This window comes from Dreissena polymorpha, chromosome 2 (genome assembly GCF_020536995.1).
Source record: "Dreissena polymorpha isolate Duluth1 chromosome 2, UMN_Dpol_1.0, whole genome shotgun sequence".
Taxonomy (NCBI): domain Eukaryota; kingdom Metazoa; phylum Mollusca; class Bivalvia; order Myida; family Dreissenidae; genus Dreissena; species Dreissena polymorpha.
The window spans coordinates 141,242,781-141,262,857 of NC_068356.1; the positions used below are offsets into that span (position 1 = coordinate 141,242,781).

At 36.5% G+C, this 20,077-nt stretch overlaps 1 protein-coding gene across 1 annotated transcript; it reads left to right on the plus strand.

The window, feature by feature from the left end:
- Nucleotides 1-3,843: 3,843 nt before the first annotated feature.
- On the plus strand, nt 3,844-12,050 carry LOC127870133 (uncharacterized). The gene is made up of 4 exons (XM_052412789.1): nt 3,844-3,939; nt 7,609-8,052; nt 9,966-10,160; nt 11,811-12,050. The coding sequence occupies exons 1-4, from the start codon at nt 3,844-3,846 to the stop codon at nt 12,048-12,050; spliced, it is 975 nt and encodes a 324-aa protein (XP_052268749.1).
- The last annotated feature ends 8,027 nt before the right edge of the window (nt 12,051-20,077 follow it).

The following is a 20,077-nucleotide window of genomic DNA, read 5'->3' on the forward strand; positions in this document are numbered from 1 at the left end:
GAACAGACGTACGTTTGTCAAGACATGAACTTATATGTGCATATGATTATGAAAAAAATGGCTATGAGTGATCAGAAAACCCAACTGATTAAAAGCAAAATTGAATCTGACTCTGAAATGCAGTCACTAAAACAAACCATTCTAAGTGGTTGGCCTGAAAAACGACAGGAATGTTCAAAAATTTTGCTACCATATTGGAATTTTAGAGATGAATTGGCATTCATTGATGGTTTATTGCTCAAGGGAAGCAATGTTATTATTCCGACGTAATTCAGACAGTTGATATTGGACAAAATACATGACTCACACCTAGGAGTTGAAAAATGCACACAACAAGCACGAAGTGTTATGTTTTGGCCCAATATGACAAAAGACATTAAAGACAACGTTCTCAATTGTCCTATTTGTCTAGAGCACCGAAACAGTAACACAAGGGAACCTATTATTCCATATCAAATTCCTGAAGGACCATGGCAGGTTGTGGCTACTGACATATTTCACTGGAATGATTGCAACTATGTTGTAATAGTCGATCTATACAGCAGATATTTTGAATGTAGTTTGCTGAACAATATGAGAAGTGAGACAGTGATACACAAACTAAAGGGTCATCTTGCCACACATGGTATTCCTTTAAAAGTGATAAGTGACAATGCAAGTCAATATACTAGCCAGGAATTTGACAAATTTCGTAAAGATTGGGATTTTGAAGATGTCACATTATCTCCATTACACTTCCAGGGCAACACTGTTGCTGAGACATGTATTCAGACAATCAAGAAGATTTTCACAAAATCTTTACAAGCAAATCGAGATCCTTATCTTGCAATTCTCGAGTACAGAAACTCTCCACTTGCTTGTGGACAGTCACCTGTTCAATTACTCATGAGTAGGGTAACAAGATCCATATAACCAGTTACACAAACACATTTGGAGCCAAAAGTACAAAATCACAATCAGATCATAGATAGGATGTCAAAATCACAAAATATTCCAAAAGCAAGATACGACAAACACGCAAAATCACTTAAACATTTATCACAGGGAGAAACTGTCAGAATCCAACAAGCTAAACGTTGGAAACCTGCTATCGTAAGAAAACAAATTCATGACAGGTCATATATTGTTGAAACTGAAGATGGTGGTGTTTATAGACGAAATCGTGGCCATTTTTTAAGACAAATGAAAAACCATTACATATTTTCGATCCACAATCACTACATATCAGTGACAAACCCAAAAATATCCCAAATAATGACAATCAACAGCAGCAACAACAACAAAAACAAGCATCGGTACCAAATGATATGTTCCGCCGCCGGCCACCCCTGCCGTGGTGGTACGGTAACGGGACAAGGTTCCAGGCATATGCACGCAGGTCCGTTGTTGCACAACAACGATATTTAATATTTGTATGGAAGGATGACGAAGTCCGAGTTCCGGTTAAGACATTGATTTATTTTTCTATTGGGTTCGCATGGCATTCATATAATGGCATTGGTAATTACATCACAGTACATAGGCTATACACATGCAAAATCTGGTACATTGATGAATTATAACATTGTCATATCGAGGCATAACTGTCTCTGAGCTCCGTACCCATCATAACAATTGACAAACATGGCCGCTGTTTATTATTATTGTTGTCAGGAAAGTAACTGGTAATTTATTATAACATATACGGAGCAGCTCCGGGTGAAACTGTTCTGAAAATACGGGAATGTTTACTATGTTATATACCTCACTTTCTGCCATCCGGAGTGGTTTATATTTAAATTACAAAAGAGGTTTCGTCGGAAAAGTGTTAGGAAAGATTGGCCAATGCTCCGGAAAAGTCTGGGTTTATATACCCTATGAATCACTCCGGACGTGTACGGAGCTCTGTAGAATAAGAATTTACGGTCATAACCGAGCAACGTTTCGGCGATGTTCGTAGCGCACGGAACATGCCGAAGCGTATAGTTTGAAGTCAACACGTATATTTAAGGGTAATATATTCTCAACAATTACTTATATGTCTATAGTAAACCAACATAAACTCCGACATCTTGCTAGTTAGAGTGAAAACAGTAGAATATAATTTAATATCCATCATACTGCAAAAGATTGAGGGAACGCCCATGACGACAATTCAATTCGTCTCGGAATTGGTACTTTATTTAGATCGAGGTCTCCCGGACATGTAGGTTGTTTAGCAATTAATTATGCGTAGTAGCATTTAATGACGAAAGCTTTCTAACAGATAGTAGAAGCCGAATACAGGCAGAGAAACAATATGTCATTAGATCGGGCAGAACAGTCAAGCCACCTCAGAAAATAGCTATGGAAATAACTGTAATTTGATTTTATAATGTGTATGTTTAATATTGTATGTGCATGTTATAATCATAATATACTAGAATTTGTATTGTATATACGCAAGCCATAATATTCTCATGCTGCAATTATTTTTGTGATGGTATCAAAGTGTTCAGAGTTAAGAAATTAGGTAAATTAACTGTTATTTGTCAAGTTTCAAGGTATTTCTTTTCCCGTGAGAAAGTTACATTTTGGATTATATTTCTACAGTGTTAATTGGATTTATCAAAAATGGTTAAGATGAGACTAGAACAACACCACGCTCTGTGTCATTTTAGAGAGAACTTGAGCAGTGTTATCAGGGTGTTAACAGTAACCAGCAGTGTGTGATAATTTATCAGTGCTTCACCCATTAACGTGTCTGTGAAACAGATATAGCTGGACACAATATTTGGTTATATGAACATCATTGAAATACACATACAGATTAAATATTTTCCCAAGAAAACATTTGTTTGAAAAGAAGGGAGATGTTCCATAATCCAATTAATAGTTAAAGGGACATCACTGTTTTATACTTAACTATTATCCGTAAGAGTTATCTTTAAATATGAAAATGCTATACAGTTTGTTGAAACACTTGTAGCTTAGACATAACATAATAAACATGTAGCAGCATACGCCTTGAGTGTATAAATTACACCGGCTACACTACAACACACTGCTTAAGTCAAAGTAAATCCCATGTCACACCTTCGATCCTTCTTTATCTCATACGGATTTTGATTGTTACATTGTATATATATCAAAGCGATTTTCTTTAAAATATGTTATCGCCAACTAATTGTGAGATGAATTTCATGTTAGTATACATGAGTTTACCTGTAAAATCAACACCTGTAACAGCCGTAAGGTGTGGAAAGTAGGACCCCAATGGCACAAAGCCGCACTTGCTTAATCAATTTATTGTTGTGAAGGTGCGGCAGTAAGTTTCTGCCACAGGTTATTGTTTACTGCGTACATGACGGCCGGTTAATTTGCCTCTTGTTAATATGCGGTTAAGGCCCAGTCTCACTATGATGCCGGCGGAGCCCCGGTGCGTGATCAGGCATCTACCGGGATGAACCGGGGCCCTACCGGGATGAACCGGTGCTCCACCGGGATGAACTATGGACGACTTGGGCTCCACCGGGAAAGTATTTAAATGTTTTATACCTCCGGGATGAACCGGGAGTAACCAGGAACGACCGGCGTGGCACTGGTAACAACCGGGACTGCACCGGGAACAACCGGGACTGCACCTGGAATAACCGGGACGGCAACGTAGCTCCACCGGGGCCCAAACAGACCCCGGCAGAGCTACGGCGAGCCTGGTGAATGCCGACAGAGTACCGGTATAGCTTTGGTAAATAAGTTAACCGGCGCTCGGGCGGTGCCGTCCCGGTTTTTCCCAGTTGTTCCCGTGCCAAGGCATTCGTTGCCGGTCCTTACCGGTGACTCCAGGTTCATACCGGAGGTATTTAACATTTTAACACTTTCCCGATGGAGCCCCGGTTGTCTCCGGTTAAACCGGGCGTTGCCGAATCTCTGCCGGGGTCTGATGCCGGTATTGCCACGTTGAGTGCCGGCGTAGTGACGGTATACCGGGGCTCTTCCGGTACGCTGCCGACTTTAACCGGGTCTCAACCGGGGCATTTCCGGCGACAACCAAAGCTCTGTCGGGGCTTCATGGGGATAAACCAGTCCGGGGTTGACCGGGACTCTGCCGGGCTGTTTACCGGCTAAACCGGGGGGGGGGGGGCATCGGGAAATAGTGTGCCGAGTTAAAAAAAAAAAATAAGAATCATCCCGGTTCTCGCCTGTCAACCTGCGGTAGCAAACCGGTATGGACCGGGGCTCTACTGGCAACAGTTAGACTTTGGCTTTACTTTCGGTTTGCCTTTTTCTGGTTCGTCTGCGGGTTTCGTCGAATGTTTATTTCAAACTCCAGATATCTCCAACTATTTTGTATGTCCGTACAACTTCGAGATAATGATAATAATTTATAAATAATAATAAATAATCTGACAATGGACATATTTTGTTGGTGTGTTTATTCGTGATATCTTTCGCACAGGACTTTCTGTCACTGTCGATTTTGTCGGAATTATCAATTTGCCAGAAACCGGATTGAATGTAATATTTTCAGCATACTTTTTTTATGTCGCCTACCATAATGTGCAATTTCTGTATTGTACACCTGGTGTAGTGTCACAAGGCATCTCCCACGTAAAGGAAACCTTTTCGTTTGGATGTTAATGCGTACAATGAAGCTCAGCATATTTTGCACTGGGAAATGACAGTCTGCAAAAACAGCAAACTGCATGTGATATGTCTTGAGCACAATACAAACCAACATAAACACAAAATATGAATAAAGCTGGGGTCACCGCCTTGGAACGGTCAATGCAAAGCATTGGGGGTTTAAACCTGGTTATAGAGCGCTCAACCTCACACTTGGCCCAGCAATATTCATAATACATTTAAGTGTAAATAAAATTTAACGTCATAGCATTGTAACTCAAATTAAACAATAATAAAAGGGAATTAAAACGCATTCAATTAAATTACTATTTAATTACTCAATTGCATTGAAGATACAAGAGTAACCGAGTTACAACTTTTTGACGAACGATCAAATAAAACTATTAACAATTGTCAACTACATTCCTTCTTTATAGAAAAGATTTGCGAAAATAGCATCATGGAGTTAATATCTCAGATAATCAACGCGCAAATACAGGAAGAAGCAGCAATAATGGGTGTAAAAATTCCATATTACATGTTTTGTACTGTTTGGGCAATCGGTCACTTGCCTTAAATAAAGGACCAACTAATTGTTTTTAATGAAAATTCAATACTGCTCCAGCAGCTGGAGTTTCACTTCTTTATATTAAAAATGATACAGAAACTTCGTTGAGTAACCTATACATTATATGTGTACTTCGTAGCACAACCAATACATACTCTGTGCGAAACCTTTACATAAAGCGGCTTGTAATTTCCGTCCAAACAAACCTTTTGAATAATTAAAATACATGTTCGTAACCTGTTTTATTTTTTAAAATGTGTAATGTACTCCGAAACAAATTAACATGTAGTTTTATTTAATTTAAGTTACCGTAATTGGCTATTTTAACAGAATAACCACCTTTTGCATTGCTTCAAATCAAAATATTTCAATTTTAGCTCAAATAAATGTTAAGGTTGCAACTACGCTCATTTGTTATTAGTTTGTTTTTGAAAATAAGTACCTACCAATACTTGATGTTCCGTTCTTAAATTCATAAATACCAGAAAAGATGAAACTCGCCTGATTAAGTAGTGTATTTACACAATGTTTTCGTAAAACATATACCCGACGTCGTAGCGAAAGAGACTACGCTTATACATCGTCAGCCCCAAGTGGTAACATAAAAACTAAAATCAACGAATATTTCGCAAAATATTTCGTCTTCCTTATAGCAATAGCTAACATTTCTAAGCCAGATGTGGTCACAGGAGGGAATCCCGTATTTTTTAAATTATATATATGTTTTTATAGAAACAAGGAGTGCAACTTTATTTACCGTAAAACTACACAATCTTGACTGTAAACCATGTAACTCGAACAATTTTTAACGAATCAACTACACACGAGTTGTTTTCGAAAGCTAATAAAATAAGTATATTACAAATACGAGATTAACTCCTGTGGATGTGGTAAGGTGACATAGATTTAACAACATACACAATGCTCGTTTTTATTTGTGTGTGGCACAAACTATTCCATTTTAATGTCCCTTCACGATATCTTTTCACACGAACACTAACTTGGTATAATGGAACATGTGTTGAATATACCGTTCCTCAAAAACAACGAGAGACGGCGGTGAACGTCTATCGACAAAGTACCGGGAGGTTTCTGCTTTAGTAAAATGTTAAAGTAACAGTTGACTGAATGGAAATCTTAAAGGCTATCAAAAAGAAAAGCCTTTTTTTTTCGAATAAGTACACACAAATGAAACAAGAAGTGTAGCAATATTTCAAGCCATCCTATATCAATAGGAAAATCAGAAATATTATTAATGAAGATCGGTATTTTGCGAGCAAGTAAATGTCCGGAAGTTAATGTCATTTCTGGTTGGCTAAACGTTTATTTATGAAAGTGTTTCAGTCTTCACGAATAACGTTTTGGAGCAGTGGACATTCGAACCAGTAAGAGTAAAAACATAACTGGACCGAATTACTTTTAACGGGACCGATACCAGGGGCGGTTCCAGGATTTCTGGTTGGGGGGGGGGGGGAATATTGAAAGATTTGCTAGTAGATGCTGGGCAAATCCCTGCTAGGGGGTCCAGGGGGGCGAAGCCCCCCGTTTTGCCCCCGTAAGATCTTCGATTTTAGTGATTTTGAAGGCTTTGACAACCACTTCTCGAGCATGTCACGCCTTATATACTTTAAATATATATTTATTTAATTGCTACTTCTAACTTGTCTCCTTTCAAAGTATCGAAAGTTTTTTTTCCTTTCATATTTCAAAGTTCAATTGGTCCTTAAATGAATTTAAAGATTCAAAGATCTTGATTTTGCAAACAAATAATGTTTTCGAATTGAAGGTCTACTCTAGACTCTTCTTTTCAATTACTTTTTTCTTTTAATAAACATTTCTTCTTTTTTTATATCAAGGAAAATAAAATATTATTTCACTATTTTGTTTAAATAGAATGTAAAGATATCTAGGCAAGAATATATTACAAGTAAGGGTCGTGTCAAAAAAGGTGCCATTTAAGGCCCTATTATCAGTTTTGGTGCCCCAACCTGTATAGGTAAGAAGACTGTGGGGACGGTGGCGCATGAGGAACAACTCGTACACAGAATTATCTGAACATTCATTAGAATTGAAAAAAAGTGCAATCAATCAGAAAAATTAAATTAACCAACTTTGACTAATTTACAAAATTTTGAGAGATTGACCTACACATTGCATGAACAGGTATAAAATAGTGGCGATTAAAAGCTTAAGTCATTATAAGCAAAATGTCTGTGTAATTTATATTATCAATATTGTTTAATTAAGCATGGAATACTAATCAAAATTTGGGGTAACGTTCAATCAACCAGTAATGACCACTTAGGAGTATTGACCGGGGCGGTTTTAACCGGTAAAAAACGCTGGTTAAAACCGGGGGCGGTCGATTGGTGCCAACCCTGGTTAAATATATTAACACCAGGAAATTACATGAGCTCAAAATAGTGTGTTCAATTAGTTACATAAATTCTTTTCAGATGGCTTTAATTGATGAAGTTTTTAGAAACCGGGCATCAGGGCAATTAGAGAGAGCCCTAAATTTACTGATCGTGGCCAGAAATCAGCCATCTACATATATCGCTAGCAATGGTGAAGAAAGACACAGTTTGACTGTGGCAGCAAGTGATGGCGTGCAGGTGATTAAGGTCACCATCTATTACCAGTCCAAATTCATGAAATTTCAAACTGGCACCCCTCTGTCTGTAAGACACTCTATTCGAAAGACACAGGATGGGGAACAGACCCTAAGAATTACTAAGCCCACTAAGGTGTTCATTACACAGGCGTTGGTAGAGCCTGGAAGACATGTCCAGCAGGGACAAATTCTCATCAACCCTCCCGAAGCTGATGTGCTGCCAATTCAGCAGGCAATAAGGTCGCTGCTGAAACAGCGAGTGTCTGTTTGCGGACGGATAGTGCAGGTATTGCTATAAATTCACTATTTTAAATTTTAGGAGTGATTGATAAATTCAGAAAATTATTATATAACTTCAGTTTGAAATACAATACTTATGACTAAAAACTGAAATCGATAATTTCTTCGATATATTGAAGAATAAATTATACAGCCATGTTGAAACACGTGTACTTTATGTAGAACTTGAAGCACGTATACGTTAACATAACTTAAACATCAAAAGGTAAAGAGCAATTTCTATTTCTTGGCATACAGCACCACTTATGACGACACAATTACGTTAAACTAAAACATTTTACTGGTATATAGAAACATATTGTAGTGTCATAAGTGGTGCTTAAAATGTACTTCAATATCTTCCATTGGCATCATGCAGTTTGTTGATGGGCTGCTGTTGGTCAACCACTGGGTATACTGCGTAACTGACTTCAATTTTCAGGGAATGTTGACCAAGTGTGGCAACAATGTCAGTTCCTTTTATGGGCTTTAAAATCAAACTTTCTGAAAGGTTTGATGCAAAAGTCACGCTTTTTATGAGTTTCGGTAATAAGAAAAATGGCTTGCTTTAATTAGCAAAAGTAAGGTTGTCATAGATACTGCTGATGCTTTGCTTATATGTATTATTTTATCAGGCAACTGAATGGTCAATTCACAAAAAAGATAATACATACAGGGGTGTAGAAAGTAGCCAGTAGGCGGACAAATTGACCGGCTTTTCGAGCATTCTTGCGAACTACTTTTGATCATTGTCTTTTTTTTTACTTAGAAAAAAATCAAATCAACTGCCTACTTTTTAAGATAAATCAGCAAAATGACAACATTTCTACACCACTGTACATGTAGATGAGTTAATGTGATTTCACTAGAAAAGAATGTTTACAAAGAAATTCTGACTATTTATCAATCACACCTTTTCTTGTAGATCTGTATTCTGTTTGCACTATAGCATACTTAAACTTGTTCTGAATTTAAGCCCTAAAAGGTATGCTCAGATATAAAAAGATGGCCTTTAAAATGTCATTGAGCCATACTACTTGGACATCTTTAAGCTGATAAGCAGCAGGGCTTTTCACCCTTATATCACAGGGGCTGAAATTCGACTTCTCAATTGATTTTTTTATAAGAAATATTCGGCATCTCCCAAATTGAAAGCAACAAGCTCTAATATGATTAAGAATGTACCACAATGTGACTTTTAATACTTCTTCACAATAAAAAAGACCCAATTTTAAAAACTTAAAAACACGGTCTTCCAAAAATGAGTAGTTATCGTGTATCAAATATTCAAATTCCCAATTTGAAAGGCTAGGGCCTCTTCCCAATATCCTGATTAAAAGCCCGGACTGCAGCACCACAGACAACTTATTTCACTAGTATTTTTATGTCCCCCAGTATCATATTGTTATTGCCCTGTCTGTTGGTTTATATTTTTGTTGATTTGCGTCAAACTCGAACATTTGCCATAACACAAATAATGCAGACGCAAATTTTGCAAATCAGTATGCCTTAGCTACGGTAGGGCCCGTAACCCATGACTGTCTGTGTGGATAACTCCAGTTAAATTTAGCAGACAACAAATGCTTAAAACTTTGTTTATTGTTAACTGGTACACTGCAGCAGACGAAAGCCTGTAATTATGTAAACAATAGGGTTAAGAGCTGGGCATATTGGCCAGTCTAGTGTTAAAAACAGCTTGTGCGATGGCATTGCTAAGTTTATCATTGAAATTTGTACGTATTTGCTGCTTTCAGGGAAAACAGGGCTTTATGCTACATTAAAAGTGTGTGATGTGGGCAAAATTGTTTCTCAATAAATTCTGTAGGTTGAGGTCAAACAGTTAGAATCTATATTATATTTATGTTTGTTTTATAATGTACTTGAAAATTGTTAAATATCAGTTTTATTTTTCATATTTAGGAAGAAGGTGTGAGAACAGTGGATGCTAAAGGATCGGCAGTCAATGTTAAAAAGATAGAGATTAGAGACGGACGTGAGAGTGCCGAGGTGTCCCTGTGGCGTGAACAATCACAAAAAGACTTCCACACTGGCCAATATGTGAGAAACAAGGATGGGAAACATCCTTGCAAAAGAACTAGTAGGTCGAACATGGAGGTAATACGTAACATTTTTTTGGTAAATTATAATTATACCCCCATTACCATTGGTGATGGGGGCTATATAGGAGTCACTTTGTCAATCAGTCCCGAAAATTTCAATTGATCTTCACCAAACTTGGTCAGACGTTTTATTTAGACGATGTCTAGGTCAAGTTTGAATGCGGGTCATGCAGGGTCAAAAAATTGGTAACTGGGTCACTTAGTGCAATTTAAACCGAAAGTTAACTAGGACCATAACTGTGTCATTTATCGTTAGATTTTAAAATGATTTGGCATATTTATTCACCATCATGCAACGGTGTATCAAGGGAAAGAATTACTTCGATATTGTTAAGGTCAAAGATCAAAATGCACATATATCTTGTCCGGGCCATAACCTTGTCATTTACTGTGAGACTTTAAAATCATTTGGTACTTTCGTTTCTCATTATTTGACGATGTGCCATGAGAAGAATTACGTCGATATCTCCAAAGTTAATGCCACACTTTGAGTTCAAAGGTAAAAATGCCCATAAATGACCTTGTCCGGGCCATAACCTTGTCATTTATTGTGAGACTTAAAATCATTTGGTACATTTGATCACCATCATTTGACAGTGCGTAATGGGAAAAAATTACGTCGATATCTCCAAAGTCAATATTACACTTTGAGTTTAAAGGTAAAACATGTCCATAAATGAACATGTTTGGGTCATAAATATGTCATTCTCTGTGACATTTATAAATGACGGTATATTATTTGTGTTCACAGTCATTTGAGGGCATGTCATGCGAAAGAATTCAAGAGTTCAAAGGTCAAAATGGCCATAAATGGGCATATTAATTCTTTAATATTGCCATAAATTAGCTTCTCTTGCAGGGCCCTCCATCTAGTCTGCGGCCGAATTTCGACCGCAGTCCCCCACCTAAAAAGTATACTTTTTTCCCCATTTTTTTGTTTTGTTTTTTTAAGATGTGTCTCATGATTACATCTCAATTCTATTTCAATTGAATCTTGTCAAACAAACTTAATAATGAAAAAAGAAATGAATATAGTGCAAACATGTACACATGTAATAATGAGATAGTAAGTAAAAAAATCCCCCTAAAATGGAAACGCCGCGAAAATTCCCCCTCATGAGGTTAGCAACCCGCTTCCCCTAAAATGGATTGAGGGCCCTGAGTCTTGTTTTGTGAAGACAGCATGCAAAATATTCGGTGTCAATGCAGCATGTGGGGGTATACGTCAAGTCTGTGACAAAGCTCTAGTTTTTGTTGCACACCTGGGCCTATTTCTTTCCATTGTGGCAAAGAGGTTGCCTGTCAACACAGAAATGCAACCACAGTTTAACCCTGCATGATAGTAAGAGGTTACTAAATCGGTTTAAAGTGTTGGTGTATGTGCATCTTAAACACAGTGCCCAGACAATACGTTAAATCTTTGGACATTTATTTAACTGAGAGAGCGTTATGGGTTTGACCCCATCAAAGATAATCATGTTTTATAAGAAAATGTTCATAGTATATAAGAGTAGTTTTCAGCTGTTTTAAATATCATTGTAAAGAAAACTGGCCAATTGTGCAGCTCGACGGATGTACTGCCAAATAAGTGTCAGTGTTTAATCTTACTTTACTTGTAATAATTTTATGTACAAAACTTTTTCAGCCAGCAGATGAGCCTGATTACACACGAAGAGTTACATTCGCTGGAGTCAGCGTTGAAGGAGAGATTGCACAGCTTCTGTTAAGTGATGATGAAGTTGTAACTGCGTCGTCCAAACTGTTGTTGGAGGCTTTACCTGAGGGTATGGACAGTGACTTAGAGCACCTGACAGTCAATGGAACGATTGACTTAAATATTGAAATTAAGGGGACTGAGGTGCTGACAATTCAGGACATCCAGTAAAGACATGAATTTATCGATCTTCAAAAACTCTGATGTCATATCATTTAAGATGTGAAATGTGTGCTTTATCAGAGTATTAGTTAAGATGTGGATGTATGGTGCTAGTATTTCTGTGCTGTCTCTTGGTAAGAGAGGAGGATACATAGATTTCCTATTTCAGCTCACCTGAGCAGAACGCGCTCATGGTGAGGTTATGTGATTGCCTTTTATCCGGCGTGCGTTTTATGTCCTATCTTCATGAAAATTGTTCACAACATTTGTCCCATTGATACCTCGACTGAGTTTAAAACTGGGTCATGCTGGGTCAAAAACTAGGTAATTAGGTAAAAATAGGAAAACCTTGTGAACACTGTACAAGTCACATTTGATGCCCAATCTTCATGTAACTTTGTCAAATTTGTTTGTTTAAATGATATGGTGGTTGAGTTCAAAAATGGTTATGATCCGTTGAAAAACATGGCCACCAGGGGGCTAGGCAGAATTCCTTATATGGCTATACAGAAACCTTGTGAACTGTCTAGAAGTCACAATTTTGCCCAATCATCATGAAACTTGGTCAAAACATTGGTTTCATTGATATCTCGGACGAGTTGGAAAATGGTCCAGATGGGTTAAAAAAAACATGGCCGCCAGAGGGCGAGGCAGTTTTCTCTATATGTATATTGTGAAAACATGTGAACACTATAGAAGTCACATTTTTGGTCCAATCTTCATGAAATTTGGTCACAACATGTGTTTTCTGGATATAACGGTTGAGTTTGAAATGGTTCAAGTATGTATATTAAATAAGACATGGCCGCCAGGGGTTCATTTCCTTATATTAAAATGTATACAGTAAACACATTGAACAATCAAGAAGTCACGTTTTTGCCTAATCATCATAAAAACAAATTCTTAACTTCGATTTTATAGATATCTCGGGCAGGTTCAAAAATGGTCATGATGGGTGGAAAAACATGGCCGCCAGGGATTGGGGCAGTTTTCTTTATATGTATCTAGTGAAAACGTGAACAGTCTAGAAGACACATTTTTTTGTCCAATCTTCATGACATTTGGTTAGAACACTTGTTTCCTGGATACAACAGTTAAGTTCGAAAATGGTTTGGAGTAGTAAAAATGCATGGCCGCCAGGGAAGGGGGTATTATTCCTTATATTTATATAGTAACATTTTTTGCCTAATCATCATGAAATTTTGTCAAAACATTAGTTATGTGGATGTCTCGGCAGAGTTTGAAAATGATCGTAATCAGTGGAAAAAACATGGCCACCAGGGGATGAGGCAGTTTTCTTTATATGATCATAGTAAAAACATGTGAACAGTGTAGAAAACACATTTTTGCTTAATCTTCATGAAATTTGGGCATATCTTGGAAGAGTTAAAGAATGGTTCAGGTGTGTTAAAACAACAAGGCCTCCAGGTGGCCATTTGTTGCTTATTCTTCATGAAACTTGATAAGAACATTTGCTCCATTGATATGTTGGGCTGCAAAGAACAGGTCATTTCTTTTTATAACAGGTGGGGTGCGCGACTTTGAGGCCGTCGGGCCATTTTGTTATTACTTTAGTAGAAAAATACTAACTTGCCATGTTCATGTTTATATTACCAAATGTAAAGGCCTGTTTTGACTTACAAATGTGTGTTTGCTTCTTTTAGGAAAAAGCATTTTTACATATGCTAAAAGGATTAGCATTGTCGAATCATACCACTACATCTCCTGTAATATTGATTTTTTTGTTCTAGTTATTACTTTAGTAGAAAGATACTAACTTGCCATGTTCATGTTTATATGACCAAATGTAAAGTCCTGTTTTGACTTTCAAATGTGTGTTTGCTTCTTTTAGGAAAAAGCATTTTTACATATGCTAAAAGGATTAGCATTGTTGATTCATATCACTATATTTCCTGCTAATGTTTGTTAGCTCACCTAAGCACAACGTGCTCATGGTGAGCTTTTGTGATCGCTTTTTGGCCGTCGTGAGCCGTCAAAATTTGCATTGTTATCTCTCTGGAGGCCACATTTATATTCCAATCTTCATAAAATTTGGTCAGAATATTGGTCTCTATGATATCTTGGATGAGTTCGAAAATGGTTACAATTGGTTGAAAAACATGGCTGCCAAAGGGTGGGCCATTTTTCCTTATATTGCTGTAGTAAAACCTTGTTAACACTCTAGAGGCCACATTTATTTTTAGATCTTCATGAATGTTGATCAAAACATTTGTCCCAATAATATCTTGTTATCTCAGGTGAACGACTTTGGATGAAGATCAAGAAGAAAATTTGATCCCTAGATTGTTAACTATCTTTTTTGCATTTGACCTGGTTACCTAGTTTTTTCACTCACATGACCCACTTTGAAAATTGACTTAAAATTCATCGATATTAATATTTCGACCAATTTTAAGGAAGATCAGGCAGAAAATGTGACCTTTAGAATCTAAACAGTCTATTGTTGACGGAACACGCATTAAGACACATTATATAACCCACACACACGCCGGACACAGGGCGATCACAAAAGCCCGGTGAGGTAATGAACTTGAACCCATCAGATCCTAATGTAATAATATTCATCAAACCATATTTTGCAGTTTGCCTAAAAAAACCTGATGTAACAACACTACTGACTAGCACTTACCGTGGCTTAAAGTAACATTACTATTCAAAATCAACGAAAATTTCGAACAATTGTTCGTAAAATAAACTTAACCAATTAAAAATCAGTGTTCCTTATGGCAATTGCCGAAATTTCAACGTCAGATGTGGTCTGGTAAAATAGATGTTTGTAGATACAAAATGCTCGTTTTTATTCTTGTTTTGCATATCAATTCATACGACACGTGGAAACTAAAATGGTGTTCGTGTGTCGTATAAACAGCTATATTCGCGGGAATTAAATGTGGCCCCAAATAAATAAAAACGAGCATGTTGTATCTACGAAAATCTATGTAATCATACCTCAATTAGCGTTGAAATTTTCGCTATTGCTATAAGGAAAATTGATTGTTAAGGTGCTAACTTTATTTTACGAAATACTTAACGAAATTTGCGTTGATTTTGAGCGTTATAGATACTTTAAAGGGTGTGACTAGGGTGCTGTCTGTAACTTTCATAATAGCTTCACAATCACGGTTCGCCGTATTCTCATCTTGTTCTAGGGAGTGTAGATCAAGGGGGCGTACTCTACAGCTGTCATACCTGGTATTCGAGAATCGGTGCATAAGTTTACTAGAATACAGCAGACCAGCACTTACTGTTGCTTAAATGGTGTACATGTAACTTGGTTGCTGCCTATAACTTTCATAGTAACTTTACAATCACGGATATGCGTATTCTTAAAGTGTTCTAGGGAGTGTGTATGAAGGGGGCGTGCTGATCAGCTGTAATTCCCGAAAACATACCAAAGAAATATATTCGTGTATACACACTGAATATGAATTGGTGTCAAGACGTTTTATTCAATAATAGGTGAAAAAGTTTAGTAGCATACAACAAGATTAGTACTTACTGTGGCTTAAAGGGTGCGACTGGGGTGATGCCTGTAACTTTCATAGTAACTTCACAATCACGGTTAGCCGTATTCTCAACCTACAGCTGTCATTCCTGCAAACATACCAAAGAAATATATTAATCATACAACCACAGTGATATTTGCTTGATATATTATACGCTGCCTGATATATTGTGCTATATCATGGCCAACACGAAGTTCATATATCAGTCATGTGTGGCGGCTACTAAGACTTAATTACAATCATTATGTTTTGTTTTATTGTAAAACTGAATCAAAATTATCAAAACAAACAATTTGATACAAATAGGTATTACATTCAATCCACAAACAGCAACAAAAGCAGACAAAACGTGTTTTCCAAATATTTAGAATGAATGCGTACATGCCGATGACGTCATGTAACAAACAGACTACTTTTGACACGCCTTCATATGCAAAGGTCTAAGGATAGTTAAAAGTTCGGCACTTAATATAAACATACCAAACAAATATAATAAAACAATAAAAAATTTACTAAAAATAAATAGTAACACACATCACAATAAAACCCAATTTAATATGCATTAATTAATTAATTAATTTTAAATAATAAATTATTATTGAGGTTACATTTGTCGTCTGCTACAGTTTACAAATTTTGCCACATGAATTGTGTTTGATTAGGCTAGTTAAAAGCTAATTTCTTTTGAAATTAAGGACTTAAACATAAAGAGAATATATATGTAAATACAATAAATAAACATTACCATGTCAGATTTTGTGGATGAGGTAAGTTTGACATCGTTTGGGACGGTTTAATGGAGGAAGTTCTTATGTCAGAGGAAGACATTGCCAATCAGTTTGGAATAAATCCGTGTGTGTTTCATGAGCCATTTGATGAAAACATGAATGCGAATGTCAATTTAAATAAAAGTCATTTAGAATCCCTTACTGAAACAAAATCAAAACCTGAGAACAGTGAAAACATATCAGACCATGCCATAGAAATTACAACCGAATATGAAAAAAACAAATTGAAGCCGAAGATAAAAAAACACTCTACGGAAAACACTGGCAGATGTCAGTCGAATTAAAAAATATCTTTCGAAAAAAGTGAAACGAAGGCAATCCACAATTTATCAGTTGACCATCTAGATGAATATCTTGCCACATATCTGCTCTCCATTCGCAAAAATGATGTTGATGAATACGAGCCTGTCATATTGCGTAGCATCGTGGGTATCTTTCGGAGCAGTGGTCCAGAATTTTCCATCACACGTGACTGCCTGAAAGCAAAGCAGAAAAGTATCAAAAAACAAGGCAAATGTAAACTTAATCACTTTTTATTAACAACAAAAACGGCATAAAATGTGTGAAGAATACAGCATTATTGAATTAAAACATTATATTAAATTTATCTACTTCTTTCTTGATTTCATTTCGATTTTAAATGTTTTCTACTTACTTTTTATGTTAAAAAATGAAAGCAACAATTTCTGATAATGATTGTTTCAACCGGTAATATCTTAGTCTTAAATAGTCTCAATAATGTGTAAAATGTGCAGACAATAATTATATAATATTACTTGTTTAGGCAACACGCCTAGAGCAGCTGCAGCATTATCTGACGATGAGATACAAAAAACTCTACACAGACAACATTTTGGGTTCAACAACGCCAAAATCACTGCTGAATACCATTTGATTAAACAACAGCCTCCATTTCGGCCTACGAAGAACCCATGATCAGTACAAATTAAGGTTAGCTAAATTATGATATGACAGACTCTCGGTGCTAAAATGATTTTTGGGGAATGCATATCTGTAATCCAGTATTAAACCAAATTAATCATTTGTTAAATTATATTGAATTGTACATGAACCGTCATTAATACTCACTTAAATATAATAAAACAACTTCTGATAATTATACACATTTTTTAAAGATGGGGTGATGTCAAACTGAAGACAGATGCTTCAGGACATGAATTTTAGAGTTCAATAAACGGCAGACAAAGACCCGCAGTGAAGCAAATGCATCAAATGCCAGGAAAATTCATCCTTAGATGTTTGCCTCACCAGAATTAGGTAATATGAACCCTATTTAAATTTACAAACAGTATAGTGGTAAATGGCCATCCGGCTTCAGCACTGGCAACCAGAACCGTGCCCTTAACTGACAGTTCCGATAAGTGGTACTTACGGCAAAAACATGGTGAAAAAATTGCCAAGATGCTGAAAACAATGGATAATGAGGCCGATTTGACAAAACCAAAAATATAAGTAATCATTCTGCTCGAAAACACCTAGTTTAAAAATAAAGGGATTTAATATCGCACCCACCGAAATCATGCAAATAACAGGACACAAAAACGTTCAGTCAATAATCATTTACAGTGAAATGTCCAAACAAACACAGAGAAGATGTGTAAACCTTTTTGCAACATGTTCTACTGCAACTCCATCGGTGTCATGCACTTCTCTCAACACTTCCGAAATGAGCATTTCTCTTCCCACCCTTCCTGCAGTTACACAAGAAGTTTCATGGCCAAACTCCAATTAATGGCACGATTTTTTTAGCTGTACTTATCGTACAGAACCTCAATATTTACGCACGACCACCACAGTAAACAAAACACGCAGTATATAAACCGAATTCTTATAAAACATCAATCAATTCTTTACACGTGTTAACACACTGCGAAGACATGAGCGACTGCACTGGTCTTGACATGTTACAAATGTTTATCAAGGTTTGCCTTTTAACTGTATAATAAATTCTTTCATTTTGTGTTTTAAAGTAATGCTGCTTAAGAATTGAGAAACAAAGGGAAAGAAACAGCGTTATTAAATTAGATTATATGGCGCTACTTTTCGTGTTGAGGAACAATGCTATTTTTAGAACGATTCATACGCGATAAACGAATGCAGCGGCGCCCGGGCTTAGCGATTATTTTTCAGTGTTTCTTAAAAAACGGAGTGAGTGGTGTCAGTGATCATTTCGGACGAGAAACCCTATTCATGAAAAAAGAAAAAAAAGGTCTTGTTGAATTCACCGAGGTAATGGCACAGTTGTGTTACGGGTTGTCGAATTCAGCTCTGTAGAAGTATGTCGGCGAAATGGCTTTTCGATTTGGTAGAAGGCCCGTGGACAAGCCCGTCAGCATATGCTGGTTATATGGGTTTTTGAAGAGGTGGCAGTCGAGAGTTGTATCGAAAAAACCGTCAACTTTAGACAGAATTAGGGTCAGAAACTCAACACCAGAGTCTGCCTATTACTTTAACAACAACCTCGACAAGACACTTTCTGAGCTTGGACTTTATGACTGTCCAGAGCGGATTAACTAAATGAACGAGACATGAATAAGTCCTGAGCATCGCCCGCCAAATGTGATTGCCCCCACCAGAGAAAATCCCCAGTCACTGACTTCACCGCGGTCAGCAACTACCACTCGCATAGCTTGAGCTAATGCTGCTGGGAACCACATGCCCCTTTCTTTGTTTTAATAGGTTATATTATACGAAATATATTGCATATTAAAGAGAAAATATTCTGTCCTTCTTAGCTGTTTGCAATATCTCATCCTCAAAGTAATTAAATTTCTGAATACTTTTGTCGGGCCCATGCATTAAATTACTTATGAAAGGAACTGTAGGCAATTATTTTAAATGACTTACATTTGTACTGAATATGTTTTTTGGTAATGTTTAATAAAATATTTTATGACAATTTAAATCGGGTATATACGATTTTGTTAAATATTTATGAATTTATATAAAATGTGTAAAAAATTATTATATATATATTTCAATATAAATTAAAATAAAAGTTAAGAAGAACATGTGTCGAAAAATGCTAAATAAGCCAGATATTTAATTCTGAAATCGAAAAAGGCTGTACAGCCGAATTCGCCAGCATGTATACCATACATGTACGATGTGAATCTAAACTTAGTTTAACGGTTCATTTGAAATTCCTGCAGCGATATCGATTCATACGACACACGAACACTTACTAAAAAGGCGAATGCATCGGTTATTGTAGGAAAATAATTACGAATTATCTTCGTCACAATCGGCTCGGGCGCTTATTTGTATTTGCTGTATTTAATGAAATTCGTCTTAAATGTATCATTTTTCTTGCATATTGTGTGTTATTATAACATATTTGTATCAATATTTTATAATTCAGCACATATAAAAATCGTATATACCCGCTTTAAGCCGAAATGATCCGTAAAACAAAATTGTGTCTGTGTGTCGTATGAGCGAATCTGCAGTAAAACTTAATTTAGGTTCACATCGTACATGCATGATCAGTTGTCAATCGAAAGTACGGTTGATATGCAAATGCAGTATTTTTCTCTTTCCGGGATATTGTTTATGTATGTTGATGCTGCATTAACAAATATACGTGTATTTGAAGTGAAAACACCAAAAAAAAAACAACGGTTGCGAAAGATACCTATACACTGAATATCACTTTAACACAAAAGGGGGTTAAATTGTGCTAAAATTATGGTCAAAATTA